This window comes from Gasterosteus aculeatus, chromosome 12, assembly GCF_964276395.1.
Source record: "Gasterosteus aculeatus chromosome 12, fGasAcu3.hap1.1, whole genome shotgun sequence".
NCBI classification, from domain to species: Eukaryota; Metazoa; Chordata; class Actinopteri; order Perciformes; family Gasterosteidae; genus Gasterosteus; species Gasterosteus aculeatus.
This window is the reverse complement of record NC_135700.1, coordinates 16,787,845-16,800,730: the sequence shown is the minus strand read 5'-3', so window position 1 is coordinate 16,800,730 and position 12,886 is coordinate 16,787,845. Positions and strand designations below refer to the sequence as shown.

Sequence of the window (12,886 nt, the reverse complement as noted above, 5' to 3'; positions counted from 1 at the left end):
GGTGCATGACATGCTTTTTGAATTTTGAAGGTCATTCTTAACATAAATCAGTATATTGGGGAGTGAGCTGAATCACATCAATGTAACCACCCCACTCAGTCTTTCTGACATCTGCAGTCACTCATTATCACATCGTCTTGAAAGATAAGTGACACTGTGTTATCTTAGTGACTCCTATTATCTGAGAGGACTCTGTCACAATGTGTTCCCTCATTATACTGACAAGAGCCGGTTATTTATAGCATGTCTATGAAGGGGACTGCCATATTTGGGCTGATTCCTTTTCAGAATTTGACTAAAGTGACTCTTCCTTTCTTTTTATCATATTCTTAAGAAATAAGGTATGAGAGGCTGTACTTTATCGTTGAATAATGTAACGGTTTGGGGGCAACCGTTGTTACATTATTGTAGATAAAGTACTGCCTCAAGTACCTTATTGCTTTTATAATACGGTTACGGTTTTCCTTGGAAGATCTCGCACCATCTCATTTATTCACATCGCTCATGATGTCCACATGAATTGTCCGATTGGGAAAGCTCGCAGTGCCCAAAACCGATAATTTGTGGGATTTTTTTTGGCGATCGCCCCCGAGCTAAAAAATGAAATGGCAACTAATGGTCACGCAAAATCTAACCGTTACTTTGAGTGCGCAGTGATATGGAACGCTGGGGTCAATGTGAACAACCAATCAGAACGCTGGATTTCATCTACCCGAATTATAATTCAGAATATAACTTTAGGTCAGAACTTTCTCAAATACTGTAATAATAATGCTGCTGTATGGGGAGCATGAATGTACAACACAGCCACCTTGGACCCAGGTACAAAAAATGAAAGACCTTTAGACTTGTGGGAAAAAGAAAAATAATACCGAAATATACACACAAAAGGGAAAAATACGGTATCAGAAGACATTCAAATGAGTTGAGGAAGACATCGCAGTGCTAGCGGCTGTGTTTCTGTACTGTATGGGCGAAACAATGCTTTGAGCTAACGTGCTAATATTTAGCATGTAGTTTAAGTGCAATAAGGTTTATCAGGTCCCCAAGTTTAGCTTTGTAGCATGTTATCATTTACTAAGCAGCACTACAAAGCACAGCAGAAGCTGAGTTAATGCCTCTCAGTTCGATGGTATGTGGTTATATACCAAAGTATTGGGTACATTTAAATTTGACTCAATGATGGCACTACTTTCACTAGTTGTTAGCATGCTATCGCATGCGAGCACCAAATATTTGAGAATGCTGTGTTGCTCGCGACTAGTGTGTTTTTACTGGTTGAAAGGCTAAATTCATCATGTTAATCATTTGTGAGTCATTGGTGAGTCATCCTTTATGTAAGCATCGGCCTCACGCACAAGCGCGAGCGGTGTTGCGGACCTAACGTTAAATGTACACTTCACAAAGTTCACTTAGTGTCAATTGTGATGTTGTCCAGCAGCAGCGTGAGAGCGCCAGGGCCTGCCGACAGGAGGACGCGATGACAGGCTTTAGTGCGAGGTAGCTGACACTTCTGTTTCACAGCATATCTGTGAGGAAGGAAACAAAGAAACGTCCATGTATTTAAATAGAAGTATATACAGGACGTTTGTATCCCAGATGAACAGGATGTGTGATAACAACATGGTGGATATTGGACGTATCTTCAAACACGACACTCCTGCCACCTACTGTTTGTTCCATCGTCGCACCGTTCATGAAAATAAGACAAGTGAAAAAACTTTACATGCAGTAGGTTTTACCGCCGCAACGATTTTCTAGGGTTCATTCTAGGGTTCCATGAGTCACACATTTAGTTTTCATATGACAATTATAAAAATGCACGTATAGTGCTCTAAAAAGTGACATACTGATGACAAACATAAGTAACAGTATAAACGTAAAGGGTTATCCTCAATACTATCACTGATTGGCAAAAATATGTTGAATCGATATTCCAAATAATATGACAGTTTCATTGTCAGTTTTAAAATCCCATTTGTCTGAAAGAAATGATGACAACGAGAGATACCTTAATCCGAATGATTTTCCCGCAAGATGTAACAGAAATAATTATGAACAAAGCGTGGAAATTACAGAGAGAATATGCATTGGCACAGCTCTTGAGGAGCACTGGATCGCTCATAGTAATCTCAGCATTAATACCCACGATAAGAAGTAGCAAATGAGACAATTGTGAGTCCCCAACTGTAGAAATTTTGTGTACATGTAGGCCTGATTAATTGACATTTCATTTAATAGGACATAATGTTTCGTTAATGTGAAGACCTCACACTCAGCGACTGGCTCTTTGGTAAATTAAACACGTTTGTAGAATTCAGTTTCACATTCAGCCTAATGATTTTGCGACGTTTAAGAAATATGCTCCTCCAACCAAAGATCATATTTCATTATGATAATTTTGACCAATATTATAAAATAACATCTTTACATTCTGTTCTACATTATTTGTACAACATCAGAGCAACAATGAGGTTGACGTCAGTAAGATCCAATTAAATCAAATGAAAAAAAGGGGGGAAAACGGATACAGCGACGGGTTTGTATGTGGCCTTTCTCACGAGGCACATTGTTGTGGCTAACTGACCTCAATTACCATCAGCAGGCCGGGGAAGTTGACCATTTTGGGAGATTAAATGAAAATGATCGCACGTCCCTAAATGCCACAGACTAGTTGGTATTTGAAAAAAGTTTTATCTACAGCCCAACAAAAGTCCCAGGCTGCCACTGCTCTCTGTGCCATCGCTTGGTTGACTGTCGATGCTGAGGTAATCTATCACATTACAGCAAGCTGTTGCTGACTGCTTAATAGGGACATTCTGATGATTATCTCATGTTGTCTTCTCTCATGTGGCAACATAAAGGCTAAATCTGAATAAAATCAGTGCTGTCTACAGCACTGCAGGCATACAGGCATACACGCAGGCTGTATGCCTGGAGGACATGAACATGCTGAAGCGCTATCCAACAGGGCGCAGCAGTCCTCCTTTCAATTACTGCAGAGGATTAGCAGGTGTCGATGCTGGATGAATCTGCAATAATACCCTGCCAAATATTCTCAATTATGTTTTGCATTACAAGCACATGAGAACATTTCCTAACACCTGCGTGTCAAGAAGTATCTGTAATATCTACAACAAAAATGACTGGGCCAGTACCTGGTAGCAGTCCTCATTTGATTGCGTATTCAAGAGGCATTGAGGACAGATTTGGAAAGCTTTAATATTTTTTAATATTGTTTTTGTTGTGAGATGTGGTTTTAAAAAGAAAATCAAAACTTGAGTTAGTATCACTTCACATTTATTGTCGTCATTTGCTCAGAAAAGTAGTAGTAGAATCATATCAATTTGAGAATTAAACACTGAGGGGAAAAACAATTAAGTATTAGTCATATAAATGCAACATGAAACCTGACTTTTTAATGATAGCTCAAATAGATACATATGTGTTGCTAATAGTCCCCACCCGGTGAGTCAACAAAAAAACATGGAAGGTGGGTTTCTGCTGTGTGGTCACTATAATTATGTTATCAGTTGCTCAGTCAGACACACATCCTTGAGGAAATTAGATGCGGTCCCTGATAACCGCAAGTAATAATAATTAGGAATGTTGAAAGCTTCCCACTTGTTTGCAATGTGTGTTATATTATTACAATTTTGACGGTCTGTGTGTTGATTGGGGCGGTAATGGAAAGTAAACTCCCCTACATTTCCTTTATGCACTGTTTTATTTACATTTACAGAATGGAGTTTACCCACCTCTAAAGGCGGCCATTAATAGGCCATAAATTACACTTGCAGAGTTATTGTTTACATTAGTGGTTGTTTGGTTTATGATATCCACTGAGTCATTATAATTATAATTATCACTGATTGTAAGCTTAAGCTTTACCCCATTTGGCTCTAAGGAAGGCTCATCAAAAGAAAGGCGTGTGTGTGTGTGTGTGTAATCTGAAAAGATACATTATAGTACAGTATCATTATAATGCATCGGCTGCATTAACTATCTACCTACTTTAGATCTTAGAATTTTCCCTATGTACCTTTACTTTAGATCTTACACTTTTGACATTTTGCATTTTATGTAAAAAAAATAATATATTGTAAGTGAATATGTTTGTTATATTTTCTTTACTTTATTTGCACTCTTGTATTCTGCTTCACATCAATTTCTACTGAATCACCGAAGAATGGAAACCCAACTCATTACTATCCTACTGACGTCTTTATTTTGATACAATATGTTTTCTTGGCCGTCTGTGATCTACTATAAAACATGATTTTAAAAAAGTAGAGCAACGACACCGTTTCATCTTCTTGTAGTTTCGGGAACCGGCTGCTCTCGTATCCTGTTTTGACACATCAACCAAGCGCCGACACGGGGGCGGGACTTCCGGTTAAGCGCACCCGGAAGTCTCGGATGCAAGTTTCAGTTGTGGACCGTGCATCCATATGCCCGTTGCTCTAAACGTCTTAATGTGATTCAGCGTTAGGCGTTTTTTCTATCCAGTAGTGTTTTGCAACAATGTTGTCGCTAGACTTTCTTGACGATGTTCGGCGCATGAATAAGCGTCAGGTATGTAACCCAACACGATTTACTCTGATGTTACGACCGTGTCTTTGTATGGTGAGATACCGCTGAGCTAACTGACGTTAGCCGCTTTCTACGCTGAAGCCCGTCTGTGACCTGTTAGCAACATAGATATGCCCTTTTTTGGAGGGACGTATGTCTCCAAAGGGTCGCTTTCATATTGTAACATACGTTAAAATACACCTGGTAACCATGTTCAAACAATACACCTGATTTAAGCGGAACTTCGCTGGCTCGTTTCCTCATTTACCCACTCAGTCGTCCAGGCACCGTTAGCTAAAGTCAACGTTACCGGTGAATCACCACGGAGTTCAATCCGATCAAACATATGGTTGTGAAAAACACAGTTGACCACGATTTTGCGTCGTGAGTTATTTAATACCCGAGTTTGAGTTATGTTTCAGCTATGCATACACGCTTCTGGTTTTAGGGGGGATGTTATTAGAAATGCATTTTTAATTTTCCTTTTTGTTTGCAGCTCTATTACCAGGTGCTGAACTTTGGTATGATTGTTTCCTCTGCCCTGATGATCTGGAAGGGACTGATGGTTGTCACTGGCAGTGAGAGTCCAATTGTTGTGGTTCTCAGGTAAATGAGTCACATTTGTTGGTAATAGAGTTCCTGCTCTGCCATAATGTGGCATTTGTCGCCCCCGCTGATGAGTTACTGATGTGTGAATTTAAGTAGCTAACTTTCCGTAAGTAGTGCAGAACTTCTCGTGGTAATATGCTCCGCCTGACAAAATGCATGAATAAACAATACCTACTTCACCCCAAGGACAGTTTATGTGTATTACAGCCAAGCTACATTTGTAAAAGGTTTGGATTGTGGTTTCTGTGCTGTTGGTATTTTCAGTTAGGCAACTGTACATGATTATTTTGTGAGACTAAGAGATTAATGGATTAAAGCCCCAAACTACTGCTCAGTCACTGAATCTCATGGATTCTTTCTTTATATAGCATCTGTCTCTAACTAGTATAAATATGTGTTAGTCATTAGATAGAGCGTCACCCAAAGAGAATATCGTCAACAATTTTGAAAAATTGTGAATCTCTGAAATACAGATTTCTGAAAAAAGAAAACATCACAGATTATTATTATATATTTGACTGTCAGTCCAAAGTCTATTTATTTAGCTGCAGTTTTACATAATAATGCCAAACCTTTGAAAAAAGAAAAAACATTAAATAAAAGTCAACTTTTTGCCATTATTATACTAAATGCAGAAATATTGGATGGAAATAGCATAATTCTGCAACAAAACCTTAATCTGTAGTGAATCGTGACAATGTGCACAAGCAGGGGATCAGCGGTGGACCTGTTGATCATATTGTTGCGACGAGTACCACTATTTTCTGTTAAACGAAAGGTTGAGATTGGCATTGCATATTCTATATGTTCTATATATGAATGGTCTCAATGGTATTAAATAGCTACTTTGATGATCGGTATGTGCCATTCATTTCAGTGGGAGTATGGAGCCAGCTTTCCACAGAGGAGACCTGCTGTTTCTGACCAACCGGGTGGAGGATCCCATCAGAGTCGGAGAGATTGTCGTCTTCAGGATAGAGGGCAGAGAGATCCCAATAGTACACAGAGTACTAAAGATCCATGAAAAGTATGAACACACACTTTATTGGTAGTGTTGGCCGTGGTTAATTTGACCTTTCAGTATCAGAGTCCCGTGTCTGTGTGTAAAACCTGAGAATGCCATTCATAGTTCTTAAAAGTCATCTGGACATTCACAGAGACCTCATCCTTATCCAGACTGAGGTGTTTTGAGAGTGAGGACTTGGTGTTTGCTGCAATTTAAAATCGCACTGATACTTTCTCCACAGGGAGAATGGAGACATTAAGTTCTTGACCAAAGGGGACAACAATGCAGTGGACGACAGAGGACTTTACAAGCAGGGACAGCACTGGCTGGAGAAAAAAGACGTGGTGGGACGAGCTAGGGGGTAAGTACACTTTCGGGAATAAAATTGCATAATTAAGATATTAAGATATCTTCATAAAATAATGGGACCGAAAATTTCCCGTATTGTAGTATAACTAAAATATCTCTATCGGCAGCTGGTGGCGGCTTGTCTCAATAGCACTTTTTAATTCTCATTGGGTGTCAAACTGAGAAGGTCATATGCAAAAAGCCCCAATTTCCCATCTTTTTTAAGATTTGGGGATTATAGTTCTATTACCTTTGCCAGTCAATTTATTTTGAACAAGCTAGGACTTAAGGCCGACGCATGCTTCTGCGTCGTTGCGTCAACGCACTCGTGTGTTGCAGAGCAATTTACCGCCAGAACAACAGGCGGAGTAACGTGTTTTTGTTGAAGGCGACCTAGAGAGTCACGTCTATTTATTTATTTATTTGTTTATTTAGATTTAGATAAATATATATAGTTCATAGACTTTATTGCCCCGTGCATCGCCACTGCTGCTTTTCATCGCGGACACATTTGTCCCGTATTTTCCTCCACAACTTTGTGCACCTCTCGACTGGCAAACCGGCGTTTGCGGCGATCTCCCTCCGTGAATCCAACCCGCTTCTACAACCCGCCAATGACGGCGTGTATAAGCGGTCATATTTACGCATTTCTTCCGACAAAAGTTCTTAAATCTGATCCGTTCTCTCGTAAACATTCTTCGTTTTAATAATGGCGGTATCGGGCTATGAAAGCGGAAATGTGAGAGTCCGTAAAGGATGTAGTTAGCGGACCAATCGCAGCCTCGTGCGCTGCGGGAGGCTTGCGTTGCTTAGCCTAGAAAAATGGACTCGACACACGCAAGGATGCAAGGAGGTGTGAAAAGGCACACAAGGGACATGCTTGTTGGGAAAGCTGAACAATAGATAGTATCTCACTTTTTATGCAAACATCTAGTGTGAGTGTGCAGGAAATATGAATTTCACCATCACCCACAGAGAATAAATAATATGAAATAATGAATAGCGATTTAGGGCTTAATTGTTTCTAATCTTTCTCATTTTATGCCACACAGCTGCACTGTTAAGTTTGTCTTTGCAACTACACCTAAATCCCAAATGATAGAGCTGCTCCTCACAAATCGGCTCAGTAGGCGGCATGTAACAAAAAAGTGGCCCAAGACTTTAAGTGAACGTAGATTGCGGCTCAAAAAGCTAATATGCAACACAGATTAACCGTTCCAGCCTCGGGTACCGGGCCGAGGACGCCACAGTACAAACGGCCACAGTAGAAAGACCCGCTTCCCTTTACCCAAAAAGAAAGCAAGACACAGAAACCGGAGACTTGAGGAACTGCGGGGTTTATCAGACACGCCTCATGATGAATTTAAGAGACCCGTTACTGAACCGTCTCAGTCATCATCTTCTCATATTAGTCAAAACAGAAGAACGTCTCTTAACAGCCTCTTGCTGTGGCAGAAGTTTATTTAACCAGCTGATGGAAAAGCATCTATTTTGTTACTGAATTTGTAACATTGGCTTTTCAAATGATTGTAAAAATCCAACAATTATTTGAGGCTTAGTACAGTTATGTTGACATGCTATACTAGAAAAAGTTTCATCAATTCACTGCTGATTTTTCATTTCTGCTCTCTTATTGGATTCTTTATTTTGCCCATAAATTCTCAATTCATGACTGAAGTTTTAGACCGAGTGGAAAACATTCTCCGTTAAAAAGTGACGTATATGATGCAATCTCTTGACCATAACTTTGTTTTAATCTCCAGGTTTGTGCCGTACATTGGAATTGTTACCATTCTCATGAATGATTACCCCAAATTCAAAGTAAGTTTGTCGACTCATGAGCACTAATTACACGATTTGCTTAGTTTTTTAAGCTTGAACACTTTCGGCGTGACCATTAACTTGTTAAAAATGTTGTTTTCATTCCGCAGTATGCTGTTCTCTTCATGCTGGGTCTCTTTGTGTTGGTCCATCGAGAGTGAGATGCCCAAACTTCACAACTCAAAAAAGACAAACCACGTCCAGGAAACCTCACGCATGCCTTTCGAAACAGAATTAAGTTAGATTTTGTCAAACCCAACTGGCTTTTTTGTACCATTTGTGCGAACATTTTGTAGAAATGTGGATAGGGTGTTTTACATTTGAAAAATTCAAGCTTTAAAAATATTTTGTGAGGAGTCAGGCTACATCTAGTTTGGAATTTATCTGTATTTGTAATCCTGAGAATGTGAAACTGCATTCATCAAGATGAACCAGTTTTTTTTCCTGTTGATTCATTGTCATTGAAAAGATATGTGATGCATTTTATGAAAAACGGTTTCGATCCACAATAGATTATTTTAACTCTGTCTCATTTTCTCTTGGTCCCTGTGTTACATTAAAAGCCATTGTTCACCCTGCAGTAATGGAATTTATATAAAAAATAAATACTGGATGATCCAGCAACAGTATCAATGTCATGACAGGATTTGTCACATGATTGGCGTGCCTACATCTGTTTCTATTATTACAGAATCCTATTCAGGGAGCATTATCTCATCTGGAAAGCTTTTTCCCGGATGGTTACTTATCCTAAACAATGTTGAGCAATGCCTTCTTTGATAGAAAATGTAAAGAAAAAACATTAAAATAAAGTTCCTTGAAGTCAGATGTCTGTGGTGACGATTTCATGCCACATGTTTTTCTTTTTCTAATTCATAAAGCTAAATGCCCTTTCAAACCAGGAGCAAGCGCAAATTAGGGGGGATTTGCCCAAATATAGTGAAAATTAGTTGCTTCCACATTTTGGTGTAATATAAAAGATGTGTTTATTTTGCTATAACTTTCCTGAGCAAAGGTGCGGCGTGCACACTGCCTTAAGTGGCCTGAGCTTCTCGTTAGACATGTCGAGTGTGAACCTCTTTCCCTTTAATGCAGCGCAGCACTCTGAAACTAACCTTGCTATCAACAGTAAATTGGCTGAGGCTTTCCAACGCAGTAATCATAAAGCAGTAAGAATCAAAGTAGAACCATAATATTGATTCACGTGAAACTCTGTTGGGGTTCCTTGATTAAAATTTGTAAGTCTCCTTTAGTCCCCAAAGACCTTGTTGCCTGTATTTTGGAGCATTTATACGCAGGGGAAGGGCAAGGGGAAGTTTAAATATCAAGAAGTCTCCTAAAAATGCTTTTTGATCAACTTTTGATAGTTATGTTGTTCATCAAGTATCAATTGATGGTTTAGTGGGTCCCTGCTTGAAAATAGCAACACTAAATAACCCCGTAAATGAGTTGTGATATCATCAGGCTTTTTAAGGAAAATGCAGTTTTGCACAAAACCGTGTCTGTCTCAGTTCATCTAATCTGTGAAGTTTGCGAGAGTGATTCCTTGATGGTCAGACAGTCTTCTAATTAGACTGACATTCAACTCACCCTAACCGTCTGAAATCACAAGTGTGTGTGTGTGTGTGTGTGTGTGTGTGTGTGTGTGTGTGTGTGTGTGTGTGTGTGTGTGTGTGTGTGTGTGTGTGTGTGTGTGTGAATACCAAAGGTTATGCAAAGGGCAAGATGCAAACTGAAGCTCTTATGCAACTTTAGCACCCTGAAGTGACAACGAGACTGACTGTCTGATTAGCTCTAAATTAGCAGAGAGAATCAGCAGGTTCTCCTGATGGCGATCACAGCGGCATGCTGCAAACTGGCCAAATGTCATGTGGCTCATTGTTAGGGGGTCAGAGCCCAGCAACGGGGGGAGGGTTGAGGGACTCATTGTGTTGCTCCACCGGGAAGCAGAAAATATCGCCTCACAATTTACACCAAAAGTGCGCAGACTCCCCAAAATATTGATGTGTTCATGAAGCTTTTATCCATGTGTGAGTGCTCGATGCATTTATTTGGGGGGGAATTTCCTGAAAGAATAAATTCAGCCGGATGTATCCAACAAAAACGTTTGAATCCCCCAACCTGGAGAAACATTAATTAATGACACCACACTGGACATTTGCGCGATGGTAAATGGTGTAAGTTGGCGTCCGAGAAAAGACTGATTCCGCATTATATCCTGAGAGCAACAAAGAAAACATTTGGTGCGTAAATACGCACAGCCAAAGGCTCGGTTCAACAAAACCGTGACAATGACGCGGGTGATTTAAGCAGCTGATCAAAAGTTAACTACACGCAGCACAGGCAGAGCCCTCCCCGCACAGGAGAGCCTATAAAAGCTGGGTGCGTGTCAGCAATCCACGAAATCCACGACCAACAGGACACAGATCGGACTCTTTGCACTCAGTTCGCCACTCCGCGCCGAGATGAGAGGGTTTACGCTGAATACAGTTTGCCACTGCGGCTTATTTGCTTGTCTTATCCTCCTGTCTTTCGTGTCCTGCACCGGTTCAGTCAGTTTGGATCTGGCCGAGCTCAGGAATAAAGTTGCAAAAATCAAGGTGAATCCAAGAGGAAATCTTTGGGCCACAGGTAAGAAAGCTCGTCTGATTTTTGCATGGAATGGAATACAATTCACCTGATTTACTATTTGTTCCACACTTCCATCTCCTACTTAACGCCATTGCTTTTTATCGTGTCTTGAAAAAAAAGGTTTATTCTCCCTTTGGTTTGACTTTTCATGTTCACAAGCGTTGTCTCGGATTTGGCAGGACATTTCATGGGCAAGAAGAGCGTGATGGACGCCCCGCTGCTGCCTCCGGCTCAGGGGCCGGCCGATGACGATGCGCTGGAGCTCAGCCTCCCCGTGGAGCAGAGCGCCCTCCTGGAGCTTTTCCATCACTTCCTGCGGGGGGCGTTGCAAGCGCAGGTGGATACACGGGAGAGGAGCTCGGACAGCCAGGTGATCAAACACACGCGAGCAGTCGCCTTTGGCCCAGTGGGAAACGCACTAACGTTGGATGTTTAATTGGTGGCATGTGGCCTGTGTCTGTTTCAGGAGGCGGACATGTTGATGAAGATATTAGAAAGCTACATCCAACGCAGAAAGTGAGACAGATGATGTCCGTCACGCATGAACACGGGCTGCGGGTCATCGAACCGGAGGGGGTTAAAATAACTGCATTAGACGCAGTGTACAGTCTCCTGCTCATCACGATTGTATTTACTGTAACTGTCTCATCTGCAATACACGTAACGGTCCCCCCCAATGATATTTCACTCTGTCTTGTATTTCAAAAGTATTTATAATAAATGAAATCATTATTTGCACTGCTGTGACTTTGATCTGCGTCAGATGATAAGATGTTAATGGTTAACGTGTTGATTCCCTCACAGAGATGCTTCATGGTGGCTCCTCCACTGGCTTCTTGTGTGTTTCTTGGTAGAGAAATGCAGAATAGACGTCCTTTACTGGGAAGCACGTGACTCACTGGGGCATCAGTGCAAGTGTAAAAACGACCAGAGGTCGGTTTCTGTATTTGAGATAATGGCTTGAAAACGTATGCTCCTGTTTGCCTTCACAAGGGTCTGATATACATTTTACCTCCACACTCACTAAGGATGAGTAATCCTTGTTTTACTTTTGTACAAAAGACATTTCCAAAATAAGTCTTATATAAATCCAAGTGTAGGCATCTTATAAAAGGCATAAAGGGGTGATTCTCTCGATCGATAGTGAGACGGCCCATTCTTTGCCTTGGGCTCAGACATTGCAGATAAAGGGAAGGCTATTTCAATATCTCTCCCATAAACCTCGACTGATGCTTTACATCTGCATTCACAGTATTCAAAGGTGTGAGGAAATACTTCATATACTTTAATCCACTATTCAGATGAGAATTGCATATTATTATTATATTAAACATATCACTATTAAATTTGGCCAAATAGGAAACCAAAAAAGGAATACGATCCAATACAGCAGTCCTGAAATGAATATGTTCATAAATGCTCTAATGTTGATTTTAATATTTATTTATCACCATTTTGTGCGTAGTTTGTGGCTCTGTTGAATTAATAATTGTTCTGGTAAAATTGTCCAAAATATATATTTTCTTTTCTATAAAAAATACATATTTTAAGCAAACCTTGTTTTGCCAAAGCTGTAGCGCTCAAGTGCAAAACATTAGTTAGGCTTGAAAAAATTAGCCTGCTCTTTAGGTTACGAAAAAAAATAGTCCGTAATGACATAGTTCTCTTTGGCTACCTGTGAAAGTACAAACTGTTCCTTTGTCTTCACAGTGAGAAAACAATTACAACAATTTTATTGTCCAATAATAAATCAGCATTATTTAAACAGATAGCACATGGCCATAATATGTGCTCTTGTGTAATAGTGAGGGGAAAGGTATTACTCAAATGCAAATATTGTTTCTTCCAACAACTGACTGGAAATGTTTGGCAACATGTGATTAATCTGTCGCACAGTTC

The 12,886-nt window shown here is 40.3% G+C and overlaps 2 protein-coding genes across 2 annotated transcripts; both read left to right on the top strand.

The window, feature by feature from the left end:
* The first annotated feature begins 4,315 nt into the window (after positions 1–4,315).
* sec11a (SEC11 homolog A, signal peptidase complex subunit) lies at positions 4,316–9,182 on the top strand. Its single transcript, XM_040165640.2, has 6 exons — positions 4,316–4,575; positions 5,069–5,178; positions 6,059–6,208; positions 6,429–6,548; positions 8,299–8,356; positions 8,467–9,182. Exons 1-6 carry the CDS (start codon positions 4,525–4,527, stop codon positions 8,515–8,517), a joined length of 540 nt encoding a protein of 179 aa, XP_040021574.1. The 5' UTR covers positions 4,316–4,524; the 3' UTR covers positions 8,518–9,182.
* A 1,513-nt stretch (positions 9,183–10,695) lies between these two features.
* Positions 10,696–11,725, top strand: nmbb (neuromedin Bb). Its single transcript, XM_040203731.2, has 3 exons — positions 10,696–10,987; positions 11,167–11,357; positions 11,454–11,725. Exons 1-3 carry the CDS (start codon positions 10,822–10,824, stop codon positions 11,505–11,507), a joined length of 411 nt encoding a protein of 136 aa, XP_040059665.1. The 5' UTR covers positions 10,696–10,821; the 3' UTR covers positions 11,508–11,725.
* The last annotated feature ends 1,161 nt before the right edge of the window (positions 11,726–12,886 follow it).